Genomic DNA, 27,896 nt, shown 5'->3' with positions numbered 1-27,896 from the left:
TCTTTTGTCATTAACCCTACCAGACCGCTGTACCGATTTTTTGGTAATTTCCGAATCTGCCGCTATACCGCTGTACCTAATTTTCGGTACTTTGCCTAGTATGTGAAAAAAATGCGTCACAAACTAAAAACCAACCAATCGTGGTCAAACCTCATGGTTAGCCATTGCAAATGGCTGCCCCCATGTGTTTGAATTGACTTTGTGTGATTTGACGTGAAAAAATTCTGAAAATTCACAATGAAACGAGCGGCTGATGAACCAAGCACTTCAACAGGAAAGCGAAGGTTCAGGGCCTCAGGTCTGGTAGACTTAAGAACTACTGCTTTTATTTTATTTTAAATAAATTTTAATGTTTTAATTACATGTACATTATTATATGTTTCATATTTACATCACAGTAATTAGGCATTATATAATTTACTAAGTGATCATCCTAATAAATGTTACATCCCAATAGATAATACAAAGTTATTAGAATATTATTATCTATATTCCTTATGCTATACTTTACATTCCCATGACTAGTCTGTAACAACCAATTTGTACTTCTTAATCTCTTCACCTTTTTACCCAGTCCCCCTAACTTCCCTCTCATCTAGCAACCATCAAAGTATTCTCTGTAGCACTGGCTGGTTTTACTCAGTGGTTAGAGTGTCAACCTGCAGATAGTAGCATCATGGGTTCGATTCCGGGTCAAGCATACGTAATTTGGTTGTAGGTTCCCCAGCCCCTGTAGGGGTGTGTGCGGTAGGCAAGCAATTGATGTATCTCTCTCACATCAGTGTTTCTCTTTCTCTCTCTCCCCCTCCTCTCCTCCTTCCCACTCTCTCTGGAAATCGGTGGAAAAAATATCCTTGGGTGAGGATTATATATCTCCTATATAATAAAAGAGAAACATGTAAATTGACTGTCCCTTTGCTATGCTCACCAGCCAGTCAGTGAATATGCAAATTAACCCGACAAAGATGGTGGGTTAATTTGCATACACAGCTGCTGAGTGGAGAGAAGAAGTGGGAGAGCCGGCAGCTTGGGGGGCCGTGGCTTCCTCGGTCGCTCCCAGGGCGGGGAGAACCAGGAATTCTGGGGATAGTAGTTCTGATGTCAGCCCCAGGACCAGAAGCGGAAGCCCAGAGCGCGGGGAGCACCAGGAATGCTGGGAATCGTAGTTCTGGTGGCAAACGGATCTCCTAGACACTAGAGCAAAGTGAGCCTGGAGCAAGTTACTGTTGCGGTGGGGGATGGAGGGAAAGCAAAGATGAGAGACAAGTAAAATCAGAGTGTCTAGGAAAAATGAAAGGGAAGATATCCTAAAACTTCCAGGAAATCTCCACCAATGAAGCAAAGAAAAAAAATGCCTCTATTATTCTGTGAGCAACAAATCAAACTGAGTTGGGGGTCTCAGACAATTCGCTCATATGATTGCAAAGACAGACAGAAACTCCCGGATTGGAGAGGGCTCCCCTGAGGGTTCCCAGATTGGAGAGGGTGCAGGTCGGGCTGAGGGACCCCTCCCCCCCTCCCCCCGTACACAAATCTTCGTGCACCAGGCCCCTAATCCTATATAATAAAAGCCTAATATGCAAATCGACCGAATGGCTGAAGGACCGGCAGAATGACTGGTCTCTATGATGTGCACTGACCACCAGGGGGCAGACACTCAATGTAGGAGCTTTCTCCAGCTCGCAGGCCCCAGGCTAGCCAAGGCAGGTGCCAGCGGGGAGGGGGGGGGGAGGGGCTGATCAACCTGCCAGTTGCCCCACAGAGGGAGGCAACCGGCAGTGCAGGGGGATGGGACCAGCAAGTGGGTGGCACCAGGCCAGCCAAGGCGGGTGCCAGTGGGCACCCCCTATCTCCCCGCTGGTTGCCCCACAGATCAGCCCTGATCGCAGGCCAGGCCGAGGGACCCTACCTGTGCATGAATTTTGTGCACCGGGCCTCTAGTATATATATTCTGTGTATCAATGAATCTGTTCCCATTCTATTTGCTTACTTTAGATTCAATTGTGGATAGATATGTATTTATTGCCATTTTAATTGTTCACATTTTTTATCTTAATTTCTTCTTCCTTCTTCCCTTTCCTCCTCTTCATCCCTTTCTCTCTTCCCCTCCCCTCCCCTCCCTTCCCCTCCCCTCCCCTCCCCTCCCCTCCCCTCCCTTCTCATATAATCTGGTTGTGTGGTGATGAACTCCTTTACCTTTTTCTTGTCCAGGAAGCTCTTTATATGTCCATAGATTCTAAATGATAGTTTTGTAGGCTAGAGTGATCTTGGTTTTAGGATCTTGTTTTTCATCACTTGGAGTATTTCTAGCCACTCCCTTCTGGCCTGCAAGGTTTCTGTTGAAATCAGCTGACAGTCTTATGGGAACTCCCTATAGGTAACTAACTTCTTTTCTCTTCCTGCTCTTAAGATTCTTTGTCTTTATTCTTTGGCAGATTCATTATGATGTGTCTTGGTGTGGGCTTCTTTGGGTTCATCTTGTTTGTTACTCTCTGTGCTTCCTGGTCTTGTATGCCTGTTTCTTTCACCAAGTTAGGGAAGTTTTCTTTCAGTATTTTTACAGATAGGTTTTGAATTTCTTGCTCTCTTCTCCTTCTGGCACACCATGATGTAAATGTTGATATACTTGAAGTTGTCTCAGAAGCTCTTAAAATATCTTCATTTTTGTTTGTTCTTTTTTTCCTTTTACTGTTCTGATTAGGTGTTTTTTGCTTATATTCCAAATCACTGATTTGATTCATGGCTTCATTTATTGACCTGTTGATTCCCTGTAAATTATTCTTCATTTTAGTATATGCTTCATTTTTGTCTCGCCCTTTTTGTGCTGTTGAAGTTTTCACTAAGTTCATTGAACATACTTATAACCAGTGTTTTGAACTCTGCATGTAGTAAATTGCTTGTCTCTGTTTTTTTTAGTGTTGTTTTTTTTTTTCTGGAGTTGTGTTCTGTTCTTTCATTGGGACATGTTTTTTGTTTCTTCTCTTTGGAAGCCTCCCTGTGTTTGTTTCTATGTATTAGGTAGAGCTGCAATATCTCCTGGACTTGGTAGAGTGGCTTAATATCGATATTCTGTATGGCCCAGTGACACAGGCTAGTCCCCCTCCCCGGCCCTGGGCTCTCAAGGTGTGTTCTTCATGTGGGCCTAGATTGCTGTTGGCATTTCAGTGAGAGGCATTTACCCCTGAGCTGATCAGCTGCAAGGATTGGCTGCATTCACTGACCTCCTATGTTGGACCACAGTGGAGGATCACTGTGGAGAATCAGCCCACCCCATAGAACAGGACTTATTGTAGTGGCTTTGGTGCCCACTGAGTCTACCATTTGAGTGTGTTGTTTGTGGAGGTGGTTGGGGTTGGGTGATGCTTCATTGTGGTATGAAGTTGTCCACTGGATGCACTGGCTCTGTGGCCTCCCAGGAGGTGCAGGCCAAGGTCAGCCAGTACCTGTGTTCTGCCCAGGGCCAGCTGGCATGAGCTATAAAGCAATCTGTAAATGGCTGCTACTTGTTCTGGATTTGGAGGTGCCTGGCTGAGTCCAGGTTGTGAGCCAAGACTGGCTGCTGCTACTGCTGGGCCTGGGGTATCTTAGCAAGAGATGCACACTAAGGCCAGATGCTGCTTGTTTGAGAGATTTTAGGAAAGTCTGAAGGATGAGCCAAGACAGGCCATTCGTATGGAAAAGCCACTGGAAACAACTTGGGTGGACCCACAAGTTGGGTGGGGCAGGGTCTCAGGGACTTACCAGGATGGGGTGAGTAGTGTGAGCCAGGTTGATACAGCCTGTAATATGGAACCAGCCTGCCAGATTTTGGGGGGTTCTCAAAAAGGAACAATGGCCCCTGTTCGCACTTCCGTCTAGGAGAAAGCTGCCCCTCCAGCTCTTGCTCTCATGCCAGACAATTCAGTTCCTCCCTGTGTGTCTCTGGTGCCTTTCAAGCTGCTGCCCCAGTACTAAAACTCAGAAGGAGGGTGTCCTAGTAAGTCTGTGCACAGGCCCTTTAAGAGGAACTTCCTGGGACTCCAGTAACCTCTGTCTCCCTCAGCTGCAGTCCATGCTGGTTTTCATAGCTAGAAGATATGGGGACTTCTTTTCCTGGCATTGGAACCCTGAACTGGGGGCCTGGTGTGGGGCTGGGACCCCTTACAATTCAGGAGGCAACCTTTGGAAATGAGATATTCCTCCCAATTTTTAATCACCACATGTGGGTGTGGGACCAGTCTGTTCCACATCTTTGCCCTCCCTACCAGTCTCATGTGGCTTCTTCTTTAAATCCGTAATTGTAAGACTTCTATTCAGCCAAATTTCAGGCAGTTGTGAATGATCATTTTTCTATAGTTTAGTTGTCAAGAATTATTTCTTTAAAAAAATATTTTTTATTATTTTAGAGAGAGAGAAGGAAGAGAAGGTGAGAGAGACATTGATTTGTTGTTCCACTTGTATACATTCACTGGTTGATTCCCCTTATCGGGCATATAACCCGCAACCCTGGTGCATTGGGATGATTCTCCAACCAACTGAGCCACATGGCAGGGCTGTCAAGAACTATTTCTGATGAAAGCTATGTATTTTTCTCCAGGATGGGAAATTATTTGTGTGTGGATGTATGTATATATTTATTTAAATTTACTTTTTCAGAGGTCTTCCTGAGCCCAACCAATGATCCTGTGTTAAAAGTTCTTCTAATATCCTCTGTGAGTTTGATTTTTATTTTTTAATTTTTATATATTTTTATTGACTTCAGAGAGGAAGGGAGAGGGATACACACACACACACACACACACACACACACACATATACATACACACAAATCATTGATGAGAGAGAATCATTGATCGGCTGCCTCCTGCATGCCCCACACTGGGGATTGAGTCTGCAACCCTGGCATGTACCCTGACCAGGAATCAAACTGTGACCTCCTGGTCCATAGGTCGATGCTCAACCACTGAGCCCCATTGGCTGGGCTATGAGTTTGATTTTTAGACACTATGATGATCTAAATAAATGTCTACATAAATGTTTTTGTTTTTCTGCATTTGAGTGTAATACCCAGGTGGTCAGAACATTGGGAGAAGAGAGGATCTTCTTTTTCTAAATCTTGTGCATTTCTAAATAAATTCCTGAAATTTAATCCCATACAAGGTGGTCAGATGGTTTCTAGCCTATATTGATTAGTCTCAGAGAATTATTTGCAAACCAAGAAAAGACTTCAAAGGGTATGAAACCTAATATATGTAAGTCCTGTAAGAAATTATGGTTTGTAATCTGTCATGTTGAGCCATTTAATTGCTTTTTTCACCAAAATATATCAGGAAGTTTTCAGAATTGAGTCCAGGTAATGTGGCTGGCAGTGAAGAATTATGTAATATGGTGGAAACTTTATTTAAATCAGATTGCAAAGAAACTTTTTCTTCACCCTTTGAGGGTGATTCTGTTGCAGTTTTTTCTCTTAAACAGTTGAGCTTCAGACACTAGGACATTTTCCTCTATTGTATTAGGAAAACTTTATATTTCTGGAGTAACAATTGGGTCTTAGATGCTTATAAAAGAAAAATAATAACATTCATTAAGTTTATGTAATCTTTTCTTCTTTTCTTGTGATGAGTTCAGATGATGTGCGTCAGCATTGTATAAGCCTTTTATCAAGTCCAGGATAAGAGGAAAGAATTAGAGAGCAATTTTTTGTCTTTGATTTAAGTGTTTTCATTATATGATTAAAGAGGAATAAGGATAGATAAAATTCATCAATCAAAATGTGTTTATTCATTTTCTTCTTTTCTTTAATTGGTAGTTTATATGTAATCAGGAAATTTATTAATTTCAACTCGTACTAGAGTAAAAGTTGTTAGTATTTTAAACAGATTCAGATAGTAATAAAAGGTTATTTGTGTTTAAAATCCTTCTTGCCATGATTCAGTGTTGAAATTATACTGCTTGTAAAATTCCAATGGATGAGAGCTAGAATTTGATATGACTAGCATAATTTGAGATTTTAATGAAGCTTAAAAAAATAGAAATAACCCACTACAGGTTTTATGTTTGTCACAAAAAAAGTCTGTCCATCAGCAATAATTTTCTTTAGAGAATAATACTATTTATCTGTGAAAAGTGAATCAATAACTTACCAATAAGGCAAGGCTTACACACAAGATATTCTTAAATGTGAGAATTATAGAATTTCCTTTGATATTTTCCTGATGTTCTTTGTACTTTAAAAAAATTGAGGTAAACTTGGCATATAACATTGTATTAGTTTTAGGCTTACAACTTAATAATTCAATACTTATGTACACTACAAAGTGATTGCCACAGTGAGTTCAGTTAACATCCATTACCATATACAATTGACTCCCTGCACCCATTACACCCATCACCCAATCCCCTTCCCATCTGACAAACACCAGCCTGTTCTCTGGGTGTATGATTTTTGTTTTGTATTGCTTATTTATTTGTTTTGTTTTTTACATTCCAAATAGACATGAAATCACACGATATTTACCTTTCTTTGTCTGACTTATCTCACTTGGCATGATAGCCTCAAGATCTATTCATGTTGTCACAAATGGCAAGATTTCATTGTTCTATGGCTGAGTAGTATTACATTGTATATATGAACCACAACTGCTTTTTATATTCATCCACTTTTTCCATATCTTGGTTATTGTAAATAATGCTGCAGTGAACATAGGGCTGCATATATCTTTTCCAATAGTGTTTTTCATCTTTATAGGATAAATACCCAGAAGACAAATTGCTAAATCACATGGTGGCTGTACTTTTAATTTTTGGAGGAACTTCCATAGTGTTTTCCACAGTACCACTCCAATTTACTTTTCCACCAACAGTGCACAGCAATCCTCTACATCCTCCCCAATACTTATTTCTTGTCTTTTTGACATAGTCATTCTGACAGGTTTGAGGTGATATCTCTTTGTGGTTTTGATTGAAATTTCTCTGATGATTAATGATGTTGAGCATCGTTTTATGTACCTGCTGGCCATCTGTATGTCTTCTTTCAAAAAATGTCTATTCATATCCTTTGCACATTTTTAAATCAGTTTTTTGTTATTGAGTTGTGTGAATTCTTTCTATATTTTGGATTTAATTTCTTATTAGAGACTAGAGGTTTGATGCACGAAATTCGTGCAAGAGTAGGCCTTCCTTCCCCTGCTGCCAGCACTGGCTTCCCTCTGGCAGGCACCCAGGACCCAGGCTTCCCTCTCAGAGGGAGGCCCCGCCCACCCACCACAGCCGGCTAGTTGATGAGAGGGGAAGACAGAGCCAACAGTCTCTCTTGAGAGAGATGGGTTGGTGGTGTTGAGGAGGTGATGTGCTAGGTTGAGGGTTCGAGAAAGATAGTGAGGACTTAGGAGATGACCAGGAGGTATGGGGTAGACCTGCGTGCACAGTAAGAGGAGAAGGAGGAGAAGGAGAAGGCGGCTTGGGCGGAGTGGGTGGGGGCGGTATTATTAGGAAGGACTAGGTAATCAGGACCCTGATGCTCAGTTTGGAATATGCTCTGCTGCCCTGGTTTCCACAAGGCTTCAAGAGATTAGTTAAGATATTCAGGGTCCCAGCAGGGGCAGAAAATGGGTCCCCCAGGAATTATTCTAGGGTTTTGGCGACCCTCAAAAAAAGAAAGATAAGAACTATTAAGGAGATGAAGAGAATGACTAACCAGAGATACCAAACATTTTACTTATCTGGTATCTGTGGATTCTCCAGGGGTCTTCCGGAAGAGAAGTTTCAATCCTCCAGGGGCTCACAGGAGTACTGGTCACCCTGATCCTGTGTTGCTAGATTTTCCTCCTGGTCCTTCCTCCTCGGTCTCACCCAGTGCCTACACTTTCACTCTCGAGTGGTGAATCCAGGAGTCAATTCTGTTGACCTTGAATGCTGGGGTGTAGACAGCGTCAGTGTATATGGCCCTTCCCAAAGAGGACTGAGGGTGGATGAGAGAGAAGGGAGAGACTTCACCAATACTGAGTCTCCAGGGGAGAAGCGGGAAATGCCAGTTTTTGCTGAGAGTTGGCCAGGGCAGTAATACCTGTACCTGTGCAGCTGTTTCCTTGTCCAATAACTGATCACTGGTGAGGAATGGACGGCCATAACGCATCTCATAAGGCAGTGGTTCTCAACCTTCTGGCCCTTTAAATACAGTTCCTCATGGTGTGACCCCAACCATAAAATTATTTTCATTGCTACTTCATAACTGTAATGTTGCTACTGTATTGAATCATAATGTAAATATCTGATATGCAGAATGGTCTTAGGCGACCCCTGTGAAAGGGTCGTTCGACCGCCAAAGGGATCGCGACCCACAGGTTGAGAACCACTGTCATAAGGACTAAGGCCTAGGTTTTGAGGAGTGTTTCTAATTCTGAGTAATGCTATGTATGGGGAGCACTGTGGGCCAGAGAAGGTGAGTCTCCTGGGTGAGCTTTCTGTGATGTCTCTTTAAGATCATTAGCTTTCTCCACCTTCCCTGAGGACTGTGGTCTCCAAGCACAATGTAAACACTATTGACTCCTCAAAGCCTTTGAAACCAGCTGGGTGGCACTTGCTTTGAATGATGGGCCATTGTCACTTTGGAGGGTCCTAGGCAACCCAAATCAGGGAACCATTACCAAGACAAGGGCTTTAATTACTTCTTGTGCCTTCTCAGTCTGGCAAGGGAATGCTTCCACCCAATCAGGGAGTGTCTGCCTACACGAAGAGTTACTGATCCCCTTTTGATTTAGGCATATGGGTCACATCAATCTGCCAGTCCTGCCCAGGGTATTTTCCTGTCCTTTGAGTTCCTGGAAGGGCAAGCTTTTTATTGTGAGGATTATTCTTTTGGTGTATCTCACAGGCCCTAATGACCTACTGGGTAGTTCTCCAGAGAGTCCTGCCTATGAGATGGGTCTCATCACTCCTCAGGTGGAAGGCCTGGTGTAGGGTTCGAATAACTTTCCATCTACTGCCTCGGGGAGGAGTAGTTTACCTTCCTCAGTTTGTATCCATTCCGGGGTATGCAGAGAGTGTGAGCAAGGCCCATCCTTTCCAGCTGGGGTGTATTGGGCTTTAATTCTCTAAGAGAGTCCTCCCACATTAAAGGTTGCCCATGTTCTCAGTTTCTGGCTCCCTGGTAGTGCCTTGGCAGCTAGGTCAGCTTCCTGCTTCCTTCTGAAACCTCGTCCATGCCCTTCTGATGTCCTCGGCAGTGTATGACTGCCCTTTCTAGGGGAAGGGAGACTGCTGATCGCAGCCTGTCGATCTCCTTATGGTATTTAGTGGGAGATCCTTGGCCGCCAGGAAGTGTCTTTCCTCCCAAATAGCCCCCTGGGCATGAGAACCAAATCTGCATACTTGAGTCTGTGTCAGTGTTTGCTCTCTGACCTTGGCTTACCACAGGCTCTTGTGAGGGCAGTCAGCTCTGCCAACGGGACACCAGTCCCAGGAGAGAGGGGTGGACTTTCAATAGTGATGTCAAAGGTTACAACCGCATAGCCTGCTTTCCCGACCCCTTGCTCCACAAAGGAGTGTCCATCTGTAAAGAGTATTAACTCTGGGTTCTCTAAGGGGGTTTCCCTTGCTGCATGAGTCTAAAGTATAATCTGCTCACAGTCATGCCTATATCTTCACCATCCTCGGGAAGGAAGGTGGCTGGATTCAGTGTGGGGCATTTTTAATTGGACACCCAGCCCCTCTAATAAAAGTGCCTGGTATCTGAGGAGACGGCTGTCTGAGAGTCAAAGTCCTCCCTTAGAGGTTAAGAGGTTAGACACATGGGGGTGCAGACAGTTAAGTCTCCTCCAGTGTTAATTTGATAGCTTCTGGTAGCAGCAGGACTACCACTGCTACTGTTCGGAGACAAGCTGGCCAGCCCTTGGCTATGATGTCTAATTCCTTACTCAGGTATCCCACTGGTTGCTGTACAGGGCCTCAGAGCTGAGATAAGACCCTTAGGGTCATGCTCTCAGTTACGTATAAATTGAAATCCTGGCTGGTGGGAAGGCTCAGGGCTGGAGTCTGAAGGAGGGCCTGCTTGAGTTTAAAAGCCAATTCAGCTGCTGGCTCCCACTCCAGAAGAGTTAAATTCTCTTTCTGTGCTTCTTTGATCATCTCATTTAGAGGACAGGCAGGCCCTGCATATCTGGGATCCATAATCTACAAAATCCAATAATGCCCCCAAGCCTCTGAGTTGTTTTAAGATGTGGGGCAGAGGGAAGGAAGAAATAGGCTTGGCCCTACCTTCCCCCAGAGCCTTCCTTCTCTTTGTTAAAACCAAGCCCAGATATGTTACAGATGTCTGGCAAAGGTGTGCCTTGGACTTTGAGACTTTATATGCTCTTTCTGCCAGGAAGTTAAGCAAAGCTCTTGTACCTTCTTGAGAGATCTCCTCTGAGGGGCCACATAACAGAATGCCACCGACATACTGTATAACTTTAGTCTGTGGATGCTCAGATTGGCATAAATCCTGAGCTAAGGCCTGACCAAACAAGGGGACGATCTGTAAACCTTGGGTCAAAACAGTCCAAGTTAATTGGGTAGACTGGCTTGAGGGATCTTCAAATGCAAAAAGAAACTGGGAGTTAGGATGCAAAGGTATACAAAGAAGGCATCCTTCAGTCTAGGACTGGAACCATTCAGTATCCTCTGGAATTGGGGCCACAGGATGTCTAGGGATGACTGCTTCATTAATGAGTCGGAGGTCTTGGACAAGCTTCCATTTTCCATTGGGCTTTTGGATGCCCAGAATAGGAGTGTTGCACGGGCTGGTACAAGGTCTTACCAGGCCTTGGGCCTTAAAATTGTCTATTATAGCTTGTAATCCATTCCTTGCCTCTGGCTTGAGAGGATATTGTTTCTGATGTGGAAAGGAAGCCGAATCCCTAAGGTGCTCTGAGCCGGTTTGCCCTAACCATTCTGCCAACTTTCCCTGGTGTTGCCCACACTTTGGGGTCAATTTCAGTCTCTACTAATGATAGGCAGAGTACTAGGTGTACTGGTTAATTTTGCGGGTTTTTTTCCTTCTTTTTTTTTAAAAATATATTTTATTGATTTTTTTATAGAGAGGAAGGCAGAGGGATAGAGAGTTAGAAACATCGATGAAAGAGAAACATCGATCAGTTGCCTCCTGCAAACTCCCCACTGGGGATGTGCCCGCAACCAAGGTACATGCCCTTGACCGGAATTGAACCTGGGACCCTTGAGTCCGCAGGCCGATGCTCTATCCGCTGAGCCAAACTGGTTAAGGCTGTGCAGGTTTTTTTTCAATAGATGGAGTTACACAATTGGTGATATATATGTGATTTGATATGTATGCTATTTTGTTGTATTGACAACAAGCTTCAAAACTTCATATGTCAAATTTGCTGAAGGTGTTAACATCATAGATATTTTTACACTAAAAAATGTCGAATTTCATGCCAAAAAAAAGAGCATTTGTGGGAAGTTATTATTCATTACTTTATTTTGAAGAAAGATGCTGCTGAATATTTTGGGAAGCTTATGGTGAACATGCTCCATCTCAAGATACTTGTGAACACTGGTTTAAATGCTTTAAAAGTGATGATTTCAATGTGAAAGACAACATCCAGGTCAACCGAAAAAGTTTGAAGACCAACAATTACAAGCATTATTGGATGAAGATGTGTGTCAAACTCAAAAACAACTTGCAGGAAGATTAAACTTTGCTCAGCAAACAATTTCTGATCGTTTACAAGCAATGGGAAAGATTTTAAAGGAAGGAAAATGGGTGCCACATCAGCTGAATGAAAGACAAATGGAAAACCGAAAAGTCATCAGTAAAATGTTGCTTCAGTGGCATGAAAGAAAGTCTTTTTTGCATCGAATTGTGACTGACAATGAAAAGTGGATTTATTTTGAGAATCCCAAATGCACAAAATCATGGGTTGATCCAGGTCAACCATCAACATCAACTGCAAGCTCAAATCGCTTTGGCAAGAAGGCAATGCTCTGTGTTTGGTGGGTTCAGGAAGGTGTGGTGTATTATGAGCTTCTAAAACCAGGTGAAACTGTTAATACTGATCGCTACCGACAACAAATAATCAATTTGAACCATGCTTTGATCGTGAAACAACCAGAATGTTCCAGAAGACACGGCAAAGTAATTTTGCTTCATGATGATGCACCATCACATACTTCAAAACCAGTTAAAGACGCGTTAAAAGATCTTGCCTGCGAAGTATTAACCCACCTACTGTATTCACCAGACCTTGCTCCTTCAGATTACCACTTGTTCCGATCGATGGCACACGCACTTCCTGAGCAGCACTTGAAAACATACAAAGAAGTGGAAAATTGGGTCTCTGAATGGTTTGCCTCAAAACAAGAAAAGTTCTATTGGGACGGTATCCACAAATTACCTAAAAGATGGGGAAATGTAGCTAACGATGGACATTACTTTGAATAAAGCACTTTTGATGTTTCTCTTGATTACAAAATCCGGCATTATTAACGCGTACACCTAGTACTTATTTTGGTGCCATGCAAATGGTGGTCCCCAAACGGGCCAAGATGTCTAGCCCCAATAGGGGAGTCGGAATTTCTGGTAAAATAAGGAAGGCATGTGAGAAAAACAAATTGTCCTAGTTACAGCTCAAAGGCTGAGAGAAATGCCTAGTTACTGGCTCCCCAGACAGGCCTTCAACGGTCACATGGGATGAGGATAGGCCAGGGTTGGAGAAGAAAACAGAAGGTGGCTCCAGTGTTGAGGAGGAAACTAATTTCCTTGCCCTTAACAGTCAGGGTTACCTGGGGCTTCAGGGTGGAGATGACAGTTCATGTCAGAGCCAGGTGGGAAGCTGGACCATCTGAGATGCCTCCAGCTGGACCATATGAGATGCCAGGTCAGCCCATGGCGGCCTGTGCCCCTTTGGACAGTCCACCTTCCAGTAGTTCCCTTTGCAGGTAGCACAGGGCTTAGGGGGTGGCTCGCTGCTTCCCTGGGGGCAGTCTCTCTGGACATGCCCTCACTAGCCACAGTTGTAACAAGTAACTGTGGGAGACTTGCGTCCCCTGTTGCCAATGTCTGTAATTTCCTGCTAATATCTGTGGACAACAAATTTGTCTTTAAAAATAAGTTGGCCCTCAAAAGAGTCTGGGGACATGGAAGTGTACTTCGTCAGTGCCTCCCTGAGTCTGTCCATAAAGGCCAAGGGATTCTCATCCTTCCTTTGATCTATAGTTGACAACTTAGAGTAGTTCAAGGGTTTGGAGCGGTACCTTCTTAACGCTTGAATCACACAGGCATGAAAATGTTTTCTATTTCAATATTCTAGCTCATTATCAAGCTATTTAGGTCTTCCCAGGGGACAGTCTGTTGGCCAGTGGGGTAATGGTCAGTCTGATCACGGGAGGCCCCAGTAGTGTTTGCTAAGTATTCATCTCTAAACTGCTGAGCTGCCTCTGTGACTGACCGTTTCTCTCACCCTGACAGAGTCTGACTTAGGAGAAGCATTACGTCCTTCCATGACAAATCAAAGGTTTGTGTTAACTCCTGAAAAACATCTATGTACTTGTCAGGGTCATCTAAAAATTTCCCCAAATCCATCTTAATTTGTCTTAAGTCTTGTAGGGAAAGTGGTACCTGGACCCAAGTGGGTCCAAGCTCGCCCTGGGGCGCTGCCTGAAGGAGGCAGAGAGTAGCTCAGGGCCAGGTTGGCTGAGTCTCATTTGGTCTAGGCGGGACTGGTCCTCCCGGGGGTCCCGGACATGGAGGACAAGATAATTCAGATACACTTGATGGAGCACTAGGCTCCGCTCTCTCCCTAGGGGGTTCTGATGCTCTGGTATCGCTTTGTATTAGTGCTGCCAAAAGCAAGGGATTAATTCTACACTGCTGCCGCAATTTCTGATTGTCCCTTAAAGCAAAGAAGGCTGAACATATGGAACCTCAGACCACTTCCCTTCCCTCCTACAGGCAAGATGTAGTCGCAAGATGTATTATACTTCCCACTGGGGTTCATGTCTCTTCATCTGCAAGCTTATATTGAGGCCACGGATGAGTACAAAAGAAGACCAGGAACTTTTTCTTAAGGGTTTGTGGATCAAATGAATCCCAGTTCCTCAGTATACAACCTGGGGGTGTGCTGACCTTGATGGTAGATGAGGAGCTCATCTGAAAAGACAGAAAGAACAAAGAGGTGACCAGTGCCATCTTGTTTGGGCCCTCACAAGATATCTCCTGTTTAGGGCAAGAGGAAGATTGGATATTTTTCTGTTGATTTTTAGAGAGAGTGAAAGGTGGGGGTATAGGGGGAGAATTGTCAATGTGAGAGAGACACATTGATTGGTTGCCTGCCATATGTGCACTAACTGAGGCCAGGGATCAAACTTCCAACCCAGGTACATGCTCTTGACCAGGAATCGAACCTGTGACTCTTCAGTGTATGGCCCGACACTCTAACCACTTAGCAACAGCAGCCAGGTCTGTTCCTGGACTGTTAGAAAAATTATTATTAAAAAGATTTTGGAATTTACTGTGGTAACATTAGATAATGAAAATATATAGATTTCAAGTGTATAATTATATAATCATAGAGGCCCGTTGCACGAATTTCATGCACTGGGGGGTGGGGTTCCCTCAGCCCAGCCTGCCCCTCTCACAGTCCGGGAGCCCTCAGTGGATGTCCTACTGACGGCCACAGTCTGGCAGCAGAGGCTCGGAGCAGGCGTCCTGTGTGTGTGTGTGTGTGTGTGTGTGTGTCTGCGCGCCTGCTGGGGGCCTGCCCCCAGCCACACCATGGAGGCTTGGAGCAGGTGCCCTTCTGTGTTGATCTCTCAGGCTCCTGGCCTCCACTGCGTGTTGTACTCTCTCATGAGCTGTGGGCAGGGTGGGGTGCTGCCTGCAGGCCGCACTTTCCTGCTCTGGGATTCCATGGCAACCCAGGAGCAGGCCCACCTGGGTGCTGCCTGCAGGCCGCACTTTCCTGCTCTGGGATCCCCATGTGACCCAGGAGCAGGCCTTGCTGGGTGCTGCCTACAGGCCGCACTTTCCTGCTCACCGATGGCTGGATCGTCATGGCAACCCGGGGGCAGTCCCTGCTGGATGCTGCCTATGGGCTGCACTTTTCTGCTCTCGGATGGCCATATGGTCCCGGCTGGCGGCGAGGCTTAGGTGGCACACAGGGGTCCCGGCTGGGGGCGGGGCTTAGGTGGCACATGGGGGTCCCGGCTGGGGGCAGGGCTGCACACGGGGCCCAGATGGTGGCTTGCACTGTCCTGCCCTGCCTGCAGTATGCAAATTAGCGCCATCTTTGTTGGCGGCTAATTTGCATATCATGCTGATTAGCCCATGGGAGGCGTAGCGAAGGTATGGTCAATTACCATCTTTGTCTATTATTAGATAGGATGTTATCTGTATATTGTATGATCACTGCCCAGGTCAAATCTTCCAACACCGTTTATCCTCCTCTATACCCTCTTCTATCTCCTCCCATAGCAATCCTTTATCTCTGGTAATCACAATACTGTTGTCTGTGAGTATGAGTTTTGTTTTTGAAAAAAAATTTTATTATTATTTTTTTTAGAGGTAGAAGATAGGAGAAAGAGAGAAACATTTATCAGTTACCTTCCATATGCACTTGACGGGGAACAAACCAGCAACTTGGGCATGTGCCCTGACTGGGAATCGAACTGGTGACCTTTTTGTGTATAGGAAGATGCTCAACCATCTGAGCCACACCGGCCAGGACTATAAGTTTTTATGTTATTTTTTCCCCTGCTTAATCTCTGTACATATTTCACCTAGCTCCTCAACCCTCCTCATGTCTGACAGCTTACAGTCTATTCTCTATGAATCTCTTTCTATTTCGTGTGTTAGTTTATTTTGTTCATTAGAATCCACATATGAGTGAAATCATATGGTAGTTGTCTTTCTCTGACTGGCTTATTTTGCTTAGTATAATAATCTCCAAGTCTGTCCATGCTGTCTTAAAGGGTAAGAGTTCCTCCTTTTTTGCAGCTCTTGCTTTCATTGATATTTTATATTGCTATTTTAGACTCTTTTTTATTTCTGCTCTCATCTTTTTTATTTCTTCTTCTACTCATTTTGTGCTTTGTTTGTTGTTTTTCTAGTTCCTTTTAGTGTAAAGTTAGATTGTTCCTTTGAGATTTTTCTTATTTCTTGAGGTAGGCCTGTAATGCTATGAATTTCCCTCTCAGGATTGCTTTCACGTTGTCTGATTGATTTTGGGTTGTTTTTATATTTTCATTTGTTTCAACGTATCTTTAGATTTCTTTTTTATCTAGTTGTTCACCCATTCTTGGTTTAGTAACATGTTAGTTAGCCTCCATGCCTTTGTGAGTTTTCAGTTTTTCATTGTGATTGATTTCTAGTTTCATACTTTTATGGTCAGAGAAGATGGCTGATATGATTTCAATATTCTTAAATTTACTGGCACTTGTTTTGTGTCCTAACATGCGGTCTGTGCTAGAAAGGACATGTGTTCTTAGAAAAGAATGTATGTTATTCTGCTTTGGGGTGCAATGCTCTGAAGATATCAATAAATCCATCTGATCTATTGTATCATTTAAAGCTGCCATTTCCTTGTTGATTTTCTGTCCGGAAGATCTCTCCATTGATGTCAGTGGGGGTGATAAAATCCCCTATTATAACTGTAATGTTGTCAATATCTTCTTTTATGTCCACCATGGTTGGCTTTACATATTTCGATGTTTCTATGTTGAGTGTATAAATGTTTATAAGGATTATATTCTCTTATGGATTGCTTCTTTTATCATTATGTAATGTCCTCCTTTGTCTCTTACGATAGCCTTTGTTTAAAGTCTATTTTGTCAGCCCGGCCAGTGTGGCTCAGTTGGTTGAGCATTGTCCCATGCACCCGGAGGTTGCTGGTTTGATTCATGGTCAGGGCACAATCCTGGATTGCAGGCTCAATCACCAATAGGGGGCATGCAGGAGGCAGCCAATTGATTTTTTTTTTCTTATTGGTGTTGCTATTTCTCTGAAATCAATAAAACCATAATTAAAAAATAAAGTCTATTTTGTCACATAATTATCACTATCCCAGATATTTTTCCCCTTTCCATTTGCATGAAATGTCTTTTTCCACCCCTGTGCTTTTAGTCTGTGCATTTCTTTCATTCTCAAGTGGGTCTCTTTTAGACAGCATATATATGGTTTTTTTCTTATCCTTTCAGCTATCCTATGCCTTTTGATTGAAGAATTTACACTATTTACAGTGATTATTAATAGGTATGTACTTATTGCCATTTTATTTATTTAACTATGTTCCTTAGCTTTTTTTTTTTTGCTTTTTTCTTTTTTTCATTGTCTTTATTGGCCCTTTAACCTTTCTTATAATGCTAGGTTGATCTTAACAAACTCATTTAGATTTCATTTGTCTGGGAAGGTCTTTAAGTCTTCTTCAATTTTAAATTATAGTTTTATTGGGTAAAGTAGTCTTTGTTGAAAGTCCTTCCTTTTCAGCACTGAATATTTCATCCCACTCCCTTCTGGCCTGAAATGTTTCTATTCAGAAATGAACTGAAAGTATTATGGAAGCTCCTTTTTAGGTATCTAATTTTCATTGTGTTGCTACTTTTCAGATTATTTCTTTGTCTTTAACCTTGCTATTTTAATTACGATGTATTTGGTGTGGGCCTCCTTAGGTTCATCTTGTTTGGGATTGTGTGTGCTTCCTGGTCTTGTGTGTCTTTTTCCTTCACCAAGTTAGAGAAGTTTGTCATTATTTCTTTTAATAGGTTCTCAATTCTTTGCTCTCTCTCTTTTCCTTTCTCTACCACCATGATGTGAATGTTGATACACTTCATTTTGTCCCTAAGGTTCTTTAAACTATTTTCATTAAAAAATTTTGTTGTTGTTGCTCTGATTGGGTAGCTTTTCTACCTTGTTTTTCAAATCACTGATTCATTTGTCCACTTCATCCAGTTTTATGTTTATTCCTTCCAGCGTATTCTTCATTTCATATATTGTATTCTTCATTTCTCACTGGTTCTTTTTTATGGTTTCTATGTCCTCTTTGCATGTTGTTGTCATTCCTACTAAGTTCCTTGAAGGTCTCACTAAGTTCCTAGAACATCCTTATAACCATTTTTTTTATACTCTATCCTGATAAATTACTTACCTAAATTTCATTTAGTCTTTTCTTGGGGATTTCTCCTGTTCTTTCATTTGTGGCATGCTTCTTTGTCTCCCCATTTGGGCTGCATCTTTGTATTTGTTTCTATATTTTAGTCTTTGGAGGGTGGCCTTAGTATGTGTCCTGTGGTACTAGTGGTGCAGTTTCCTTGATCACCTGATCTGAGTGCTACAGGAATGTCCCTTATGTGGGTTATGTGGGCTCTCCTGTTGCAAAAGAGTCTTGATTGTTATTGCCTTATTCATGTATGGTGTCAGCCCTGTGTCTGGCTGACTGTGAAGATCAACCTCAACCACAGTGTATGACCTGCTGTGCAGGTACTGGTTAAATGAAGCAGAATTCACCTTAGAAGGGTCTGGTATCTGCAGAGATTTCCCTTTGGATGTGTCACTTGTGAAGATAATTGGATCCTGGGCTGATGTCTGAAGCTGGCCACTGGGTGTTTTGGTTCTGGAGCCTCTTGGGAGGGACTGTAGTGAAGGCCAATATCAGATGCTGCCTATGACTGGTTGTGGGCAATGTTTTTGGAGCTACAAACGATTTAGTTTGTCGCTGCCTTTGCTTAACCTGAATGTGCATGGAAAGGATTAGTTTCACAATAAGGCTAGCTTTTATCAGCATTGGGCCTGGGAGTAGGTCAGCAAAAGACCTAAGGCATTCTGAGATCCACCTCCACCTGCCTCTGCCTGCCTTATGTATAACAGCATGTGTGTGTGTGTGTGTGTGTGTGTCTTAACAGTCTTTCAAGTTGGCTAGGAAATTAAGTTTGAATTCATTCTAAATCTCTACACATTTACCCCTCTCACATTTTGTTTTTGATGTTACATTTTACATCTTTAGGTTTGTGTATTACTTTAACTGTTACAGTGCTAGGTTATTTTTTATGAATCTTCTCAGTTGACCTTCATATTAGCTTTATAATATACTATCTTCATAATATACTTTTATCAGAGATTTTTACTCTGTGTTCATATTAGTGATTAGTGCCCTTTCTTTTCAGCTTAAAATTTGCATTTCTTGTAAGACCGGTTAGTTTTGATGACCTTTAGCTTTCGTTTGTTTGGAATCCTAACTCTCCAGTTCTGAATGGTAAAGTTGCCAGGTAGTGTTTTCTTGATTAGACGGGTATTTTTCCTCTCAGTGCTTTGAATTTATCATATCATTCCCTTCTGGCCTACAAAGTTTTTGCTGAGAAATCTGCTAATAGTCTTATAGGAACTCCCTTACACTTAATACATTTTTTTTTTCTCTTCCCGCTTTTAAGATTTTCCTAACGTCATCAACTTTAGACATTTTATATGTCCTTTTGGTCTGTTTGGGTTCATTTTGTTTCAAATTCCCTGACTTTCTGGATCTGGTTATCTGTTTGCTTCTCAAGTTTGGGGAAGTTTTCAGCCATTATTTCTTCAAATAACTTTTCTGACCCTTTCTCTTTTCTCCTACAGGGACCCCTATAATATGAATGTTATTTCACTTGTTATTTTCTTATAGGTCCCTTAAGTCATCTTCCATTTTTAATTTTTTTTTCTTTTTGCTGCTCTTTTGTGATGAGGTCTACTGCTCTGTCTTTCTAGATCACTGATTCTCTTTTTCCTGCTTCTTCTAATCTACTATTGTACCCCCTACTGTATTTTTCAGTTTAGTATTTTATTCTTCAGCTCTATGACATCTGTTTGGTACTTATATTTTCTCTTTGTTGATGTTTGTGCTGTGTTCATAAATTTTTCTCCTGAGTTTGGTTAGCATCTTTATGATCATCACTTAAAAATCTAATCAGGTAAATTATTTACCTTTGTTTTATTATGTTTTCTTTCCTGGTGTTTTATTGTTTAATTTGGAACGCATTCCTTTGTTTCCTCGTTTGCTTAACTCTCTGTTTGTTTCTGTGTGTTAGGTGAAACAGCTGTCTGTCTGCCAGTCCTGAAGGGTGGCCACAGGCAGGAGATGAACCTTCTTGCTTAGCCTTTCCCTGACACTCAGTTGCCTCTTGAACCTGGTGATTGTCTAAGCATTCTGGTTTATTCTGGTTTATTCTTGGTCGGGGCTCGTTGAAGGGGTGCCGAGACCTGTGGTGTTGCAGAGAGTGGGATCTCAGTCAGCACCTGCTTTCAGGCTGATTGGAATCTAGACCCTCAGGTAGCAGCTTTTACAGTATGCAAACATACACAGTCCTGTGGGACTGCAGTGGCAAACCCTGCCGACTTCCGAATCCACGGGAGTTATGGGTTTTCTCCTTGGCAATAGATGCAAAAATTCAGGGCTCAGACAAGTGTTTGAGCTCTTTTTTGGCAGGTCCTGGCAAGCTGTGCAAAGATGGCTTCCCTTGGCCCATGTTCTGTGAGGAACCCTTCCTTAGCCCCAGGATGAGTCATCCACCGAAAGCCTGCCACTCAGGCTGAAGCTGAGGACGAGTAAATAGGCCTTTTTCAAAGGAAGACTTGGGTGTTTCAGTCTGCTGTCTGTGCTGTGCCCTGGAGGGGTCATAGTTTGCCAAGAACTGTCTCTAATTGTTTCAGATCCATGGGGCCCAGAAACACAATTCATCCTGGCCACAGGAGCCAGGTGCCTGGGGAGTTCCCTTGTGTGGGCTACTTGGGGCCACTTAACTTTGTTGGGGCTGTCGGAGTGGTACAGGTGCCAGGCATGCCCATTGGCGTTAGCAGGTTAGAGGCAGAGTGCAAAAATGGTGCCCACCAACACTATAAAGGTAGAGGGAGAATGCAAAAGTGCCTCTCGCCAGCGCCTTTTCTTCCCGGAGAGGAGAGAGCCCTAATTGTCTCCTGCACGAGCCTTGACCAGGGCCTGGAATCGAGCCTGCAACCCATATGCCCTTGACTGGAATTGAACCCGGGACCCTTTAGTCTGCGGCTGATGCTCTATCCACTGAGCCAAACCAACTTGGGCAGCACAAGCCCTTTAAGAGTGAATCTCTGTTACTTACATCCTATGGCTCTCCTGGACACAAACCCTGTTGTGTTTCAAAGCCAAATGTTTTGGGGGCTCATGTCTCCCAGGCAGAGTCCAAGGGTTGGGGTGCTTGATGTGGGGCATCAGGGAGAAGCTCTGTATTTGTGAGCTCTCTCCTGGCCATCGTTCACTATGCCTGGGTGGGCATTTTAGTGAGACCGAGTATTCTGCTTCTGCTACCGTTTTATCCTTGTCCTGAAGGAGCTGTTCAGCTAGTTTTCAGAGCAAATTGTTCCATATGTAGCTGTAGTTTGTCATGTTCCATGTGTAGCTGGGAGGAGGAGGTAAGTTCATATCTTCCTATGTGTAAGTTTATTGGAAGCATATACAAACTTTGCTTGGGCAGCGGTCAGGGGATCCCCTGGGGAGGGGTCCCCAAATGGGAAAAACCTGCTCACTCTCTCTTATGGGGGAAAAAAAAATCAATCCTTTTTGAGCCTCATTGTCGCCGGGTTTATAAAGGCTGCAGCTCTTTGTCTTTTCATGACCCTTTCTCATTGGACCTTCCTTAGTGTATGACCCTTGTGCTTTCTTAATTGGTCATTCTTATGCAGAGTAGCAGTTTCAAAGCCCAGAGCCCCTGTATGCCCCCCTTTCCTCTCCCCCTTATCTTGCAACATTCCTCTCTCCTCTGTGAGTGTATGCTTCCCTTGTAACATTTCTCCATCCTCTGCAAAAGTGAGATAAGCATTCTGGCGTCTTGGAGCTATCTCCTTTCCATCACTCATGCATTCCTCTCCCAGGGACCACCCTCCCCCCCACCTTTCCCTAAAACTGCCTTTTTGTCTCTGAAATTTCTTTCAATATTGTTAAATGTTCTTTGAGTAGATAGCAAATAATGATACTTTAAACTCTAAGAAAAACTTCTTTACTGGCTATCCCATTAAATAATAAGGTTGGAGTCTGAAATGGCATAAAGTAATTACTAAATAATTAATTTGGGGATGTAAGAAAATGTTTGTTATTTAATTCACTAGAGGCCCGGTGCACAAAATTTGTGCACGGGGGGTGGGGGTCCCTCAGCCCAGCCTGCACCCTCTCCAATCCAGGATCCCTCTCGCAATCCAGAACCATTGGCTCCTAACCGCTCACCTGCCTGCCTGCCTGATGCCCCTAACTGCTCCCCTGCCTGCTTGATGGCCCTAACTGCTCTCCCCTCCCGGCCTGATCCCCCTAACTGCTCTCCCCTCCTGGCCTGATCCCCCTAACTGCCTAACTGCTCTCCCCTCCTGGCCTGATCCCCCTAGCTGCCTAACTGCTCTCCCCTGCCGGCCTGCTGAGAGCTCTCCACCACAGCCCTGCCCCCTTCCTGATTGGTTGTTATGTGATGGCATCCAGGACAATTTGCATATTCCTCTATTATTAGTATAGATACTTCATTCTGTTGGTGGGATTTGGGATTGGGTCTGGAGTGGTGGACATGAGAAGACAAGGGGAATTGTGGCTGGTGTGAGGGTAGCACACAAGCGTTGCTGAGGTTTACTTTGCTGTCCTACACTTGTGTGACTGAGGAAGTATTTGCAGTAACAGAAAGTGTCGCTTCCCAGCGAAGGCAGCTATCTTCGGCTCCCCCGCCTCCCAGCATGATTCCTCTGGCTGCAGGTGGAGCTGGCCCTGGTCCACACAGCAACGCACTCACTATGGTGGGGTGTGCTAAAGACAACCGCTCTCCTATTGTGGTGATCACTTCATGGGGTATATAAATGTCCAACTACTATGTTGTACACCTGAAAGTAATATAGTATTGTATGTCCAGTGTAATTGAAAAATAAATTAAGAAAGGAAAAAGATGGCCCCTGCCTGTCAGAGCAGGAAGTGCTGAGATGCACAGAGCTAACCAGGGGGAGACTGAGTTTCTCACCATTCCCTCACACCTTCCCCCTGCCTGCCTCTGCTTTTGTAGTCTGCAAGGGGGACTTGACCTTTTGAGAATCTGGAAGCTCCTAATAGGAGAATGTCTAGATTGTAAAGGAAAGACCTCCTGCTCCACCCTCCAACTTAATGGGTCTTTCAGTGAGGAACACTTGCTTCAAGGCCCTCTTTCCAACGACCTGTCATATTCTCTTCTCTTCCGCAACCATTGATGCATTCCGTATCCCCGCTGAGATGTGGAGGGCATGAAGACAGGGCCCCTGGCCCAGCAACTCTCCAATTAAGATAGTAACAACAAAGCCTGTTTCTTGGAATTTGTGTAAATAAATTTGTTAGGGTTTGGCTGGTGATGAGGACTGTGAAAGAATTCACACTAAAAGAAGAGATGCAGAGAGGAAGTTTATTATACTTTCCATGAAGGGAAAGGCCCAAGTATTGCTAATCAACACAGGGCAAGAAACAAGAGTGGCTTCCCCTTGTAATCCTTGACTGTTGCTAAGCGACAAGGAAGGGAGGAGGATTTTGGGTGAAGTTGAGTTTGTCTGTCTGTCAGGAGACAGTCCAGGCAGATGTCCTACTCCCCCCTGAGCCTGTAAAACATGCTTAGAGCAAAAGTTATGACAAGTTCAAAAAGGGCTTGTTCGAAGGGGTGGGAGAAAGGGAACTTTCTACTAACTAGAGACTCGTTGGTAAGAATTATTCCTGAGTTGTAAAAAGAGTGGGGGGCAGGGTATGCAAGAATGTAGCCTTGAGAGTAGCTTGTCTTGCAGTTTGAACAGTGGAGCTAACAATCATAAGGTTTAATTACCAGGTGCTTCTCATAAGTGGTGGAAGGCCACAGCAAACAAAAAGGCCTTTTTAAAAAAAGGTTATTTCAAATCTGTACTTAGCAACTCTCATTTGACATCTTATATATGATTTATGCTAACCTGCTCCTGAAATATTAGTGTGGGTCAGGACCCATGGCCCCATTACCTGGGGCACGAGGCATTGAAAGATAAGAGGAGACCTAGTAGGTTCCTGTAGTAGGTTCCAAAGAGACTGTGAGAGACAGAAAGTCTGATGCCTAGTAGTTTGCCCACCGGGTGGGTGCTGGGATTGTGAACCTGCCCGGATCCGGAAGATCAGCTTTGCGGTCTTTTTTCACTCCCCTGAGACTCGTCTCCTACAGGGTCTACTTTATGCAGCTGCTTTCTTCCTTCCAGGCCTTGACACAGCATGGTGACAATGCTGCCACCTTCCTTCTTTAGTGTTTAGCTTTGGCTGCTGGTAGTCTACACATTCTTCAATTTTCCCTTCTAGGAATAGAATCTCAAGGCATACCCTTAACTTGATTCGAAACTAGGAGCAGATTAGCTATTTCTTGAATTCAAATTAGCTACTGATTGCTTGGTTCCTGCCCCACTACTTGGAGTAGCAAGAGAAGAACAAAAATAGTAAGTTCTAAAATCTGGCCTTTGCTTTGGTAATAAGCAGAGAAAATACTCATGTGAGATGTTTGACTTTTTCTTCTTTAATCTCTTTGTATTATACAGCTTCACCCAGAAATACCCACCTGTAAAATTTTTATCCGAAAAGGATCGTAAAAGAATTTTGGTAAGTTTGCATATCTGATTAATATTTGTAGTATTAAGGAATTTGTTTTCTAAATTGAGTTTTAATTCACACACCATAAAATTCACCCTTATGGAATATACAATTCAGTGGTTTACCATTCACAAAGTGTATTCACAAAGCTGTAAGCAGCACCGTGTTATAATTCTAGAATATTTTCATCACACCAAAAAGAAATTACTTCATGCTCATTAGCAGTCATTTTCCATACTTCTTCCCACCCCTAACTCCTGGCAACCACTAAAATCACTTTCTGTCTTTATGGCTTTTCCTGATTTGGACATTTCATATGAACAAAATGATGGAATATGTGGTCTTTAGTATCTAATTTCTTAAACTTAGAATAATTTGTCCAGGGTTCATCCATGCTGTAGCATGAATCAGTACTTCATTCCTGAACAATATTCCACTGTATGGATGTGCCACATTTTGTTTATCTATTTAGCAGTTGATGGCGTTTGGGGTTTCTACTTTGAATAATGCTTCTTTGAACATAATGTGTACAAGTATTGGTGAGGACATAGGTTTTCAGTTCTTTTCAGTATGTACCTTTTCAGTATGAGTGGAATTGCTGGGTGTATCACTTTTTGAGGAAATGTGAAACTTTTCCAGAGTAGTGGCTTTTAAAACCTTTTCTGGTTCACAGACCATTTTGGAGGGGGCGGGGGGGGGGAGAGAGAGAGAGAGAGAGAGAGAGAGAGAGAGAGAGAGAGAGAGAGAAAAGAAGAAGAAGAAGAAGAAGAAGAAGAAGAAGAAGAAGAAGAAGAAGAAAAGGAAGGAAGGAAGGAAGGAAGGAAGGAAGGAAGGAAGGAAGGAAGGAAGGAAGGGAGGGAGGGAGGAAGGGAGGAAGGGAAAGAAAGAAGAAAGAAAAGAGAGAGAGAGAGAGAGAGAGAGAGAGAGAGAGAGAGAAAGAAAGAAAGAAAGAAAGAAAGAAAGAAAGAAAGAAGAGAGAGAGAGAGAGAGAGAGAGAGAGAGAGATACATTAACTGGTTGCCGCCTGCATGTGCCCTGACCTGGGAGCTGGGAGCGAACCCAAACCCAGGTACATGTCCTTGACTGGGAATTGAGCTCCGAGACCCTTCAGTGCAAGGGCTGCCTCTATGACCACTGAGCAACACCAGCCAGGGCTCTTCAAGCATATTTGTGATGGTTGTTTTGAGGAACACAGGCAGTGTTTGTTGGCTGTGTGTCTTTCTGTACAGGTCACGTATTCCTGTTTCTTTGCAGAGCGCATACTTTTGTATAAAATTGGACATTTTATGTAGTATATTGTAGCAAGTCTGGATACTGTTCTCCTCTCCCCGGGAGACTAGTTTTATTTTTGTTTGTTTAGTGACTTGGCTGGTCTGCTTTAGTGACATCTGTGTCCCCTGAATTGTGAAGCTCCGTGGATGCCCCTTGGAGAGCACAGACTTGGGCATGGACACACTCACCCTGGGATGACAGTGGTTCTAGCAGAGCTCTTGCTAGTACTGACCATCTCGTTCCCTGATGTCCCTATTAAGCCGTCTGCCTTGTGTGGTGTCACACCAATTGTTAGGCCCCAGTAATTGCCAGTTGAGTGAACTGTTCTTTCAATAATGCTTTGGGTTATAAACTGTTCCTCATCTGGTCCATTAAATTCTTTGCAGAGGTGGATTTTGAGGCCAGTCTTTGAGGTTTGCTCTGACCCCAGGAGGGCTCTTAGATGCCTCTTCCTCTGGGTCTTCCTATTGAACTTGCTGGCTTGTGGTTTAGCTTGTCCTCATAGAGCTACCAGCCTCCTTTGTATTGCTTACCACCCCCATCTCCAGTGTTTTGAGAGCACCTTTATGCTTAAACTTCCCTATACTTTCTTTCACGTGAAGTTGATTTGGGGGGCAGCTCTGTAGCTCTCTATGTGTATGACTGCCCCTGCCCTTGGGGAGACCTCAGCCACTGCTCTGGAGCTAGGAGGGAATAGCACTGCTCTTTACAGGCCAGGAGCTGGGCAGGTGCAGAGGCCCCGTCTTCTCGCCTCTTTGGTCATAGGAATCTCCACCTGTGAGCAAACAGGGACAAGGAGACCAGTCTCATTGGTCACAGCCTGCTGTGCCTGGGGTAGAGCTGCTGCCCTGTGGGTGGAGGGAGGGAGCTCTTCACCACCTGGCTCGCTTGCCAGGAATTTAGCCTCTATTGCTCACAGCTGGAGGAGATGAGAGTTGCTGGTGGCTGCCTTCCTGGTGAGATTCCATCTTTTGACTGGGAGCTCCATTTTTTTTTGGCCACGCCCGCCACTCTCCCACTGTGAACTGTGAGTCTGGAAGGTTGAAGGGGGGGAGCGAGCCATGGCATAAGTGTCACAGACTCTTACTGAATTTTAATATATTTCTTGCATAAATGTTTCTTCATTTGTTGTATACTCTTGTGATAATTTCTAGAGACTTTAAATGGTTGTTTTTTTCAAATCCTTATCCGAGGATATGTTTATTGACTTTTTTAGAGAAAGGAAGGGGGAGAGAGAGAAAAATCAATGTGAGAGAAAAACATTGATTGGTTGGTCGCCTCTCTTATGTGCCCCAACCAGAGAATAAACCCAAAACTAGGTGGTGCATGGGACAGTGCTCCCACCAAATGAGCCACCTGACCAGGGCTAATGGTTGTTCATTTTTCAATTAAGTTTCACCAGTTATGGTTGTTTTGCTGGGGAACAGGTCTACAGAGCACCTCACACTACCATCTGGAAAAATGTCTTATCTGTGACCTTAATAGAAAGGGTTAGTACACAAGGTTGTTTCTTATTTTTCCACTCATCATCTAGGTCAGTGATGGCGAACCTTTTGAGCTCGGTGTGTCAGCATTTTGAAAAACCCTAACTTAACTCTGGTGTCGTGTCACATATAGAAATTTTTTGATATTTGCAACCATAGTAAAACAAAGATTTATATTTTTGATATTTATTGTATATATTTAAATGCCATTTAACAAAGAAAAATCAACCAGAAAAATGAGTTCGCGTGTCACCTCTGACACACGTGTCATAGGTTCGCCATCACTGATCTAGGTTGTAGGAGTATGTACCCCAAACACCAAAGTCACACTCCTGAATCAATATTAATTCTGTTTCCCCCACATAAATAGTTACAGAAGGTCTTTTGCCTTTAGATGGCTTACATAAATCTCACCCTGAGCAGATCTAAAGTCTATTTACTTGTACACCCATCATCACATCAAAATTGTTTTGCATTTAAGTTCGAATTGAGGACTATATCAGCGTCTTCAGCTGCAGAGGAAAGATAATTCTATTCTTTTTGTGTCACTGTGATCAGAAAGTATGGTGCTCTGCACTAATTT

The 27,896-nt window shown here is 43.5% G+C and overlaps 1 protein-coding gene across 7 annotated transcripts in view; it reads left to right on the top strand.

Moving 5' to 3' along the window:
* Window positions 1-27,896, top strand: part of UXS1 (UDP-glucuronate decarboxylase 1) — a 113,156-nt gene that overhangs the window by 45,660 nt on the left and 39,600 nt on the right. For 3 of the 7 annotated variants that reach the window (XM_006102997.3, XM_023744351.1, XM_006102998.3), the window contains exon 5: window positions 24,506-24,566. The exons of 1 other annotated variant lie outside the window; for it this stretch is intronic. In XM_006102997.3, the coding sequence (XP_006103059.1) occupies window positions 24,506-24,566 (61 nt within the window). Of the gene's footprint in view, window positions 1-23; window positions 299-4,672; window positions 4,692-24,272; window positions 24,407-24,505; window positions 24,567-27,896 lie in introns of those variants that run through there. 3 more of the 7 variants (XM_023744353.1, XM_023744354.1, XM_023744352.1) reach the window with 3 other exon arrangements.

This window comes from Myotis lucifugus, unplaced genomic scaffold (assembly GCF_000147115.1).
Source record: "Myotis lucifugus unplaced genomic scaffold, Myoluc2.0 scaffold_453, whole genome shotgun sequence".
NCBI lineage: Eukaryota > Metazoa > Chordata > Mammalia > Chiroptera > Vespertilionidae > Myotis > Myotis lucifugus.
The sequence above is the reverse complement of the archived record's forward strand: the minus strand, read 5'-3'. Positions and strand labels throughout refer to the sequence as shown.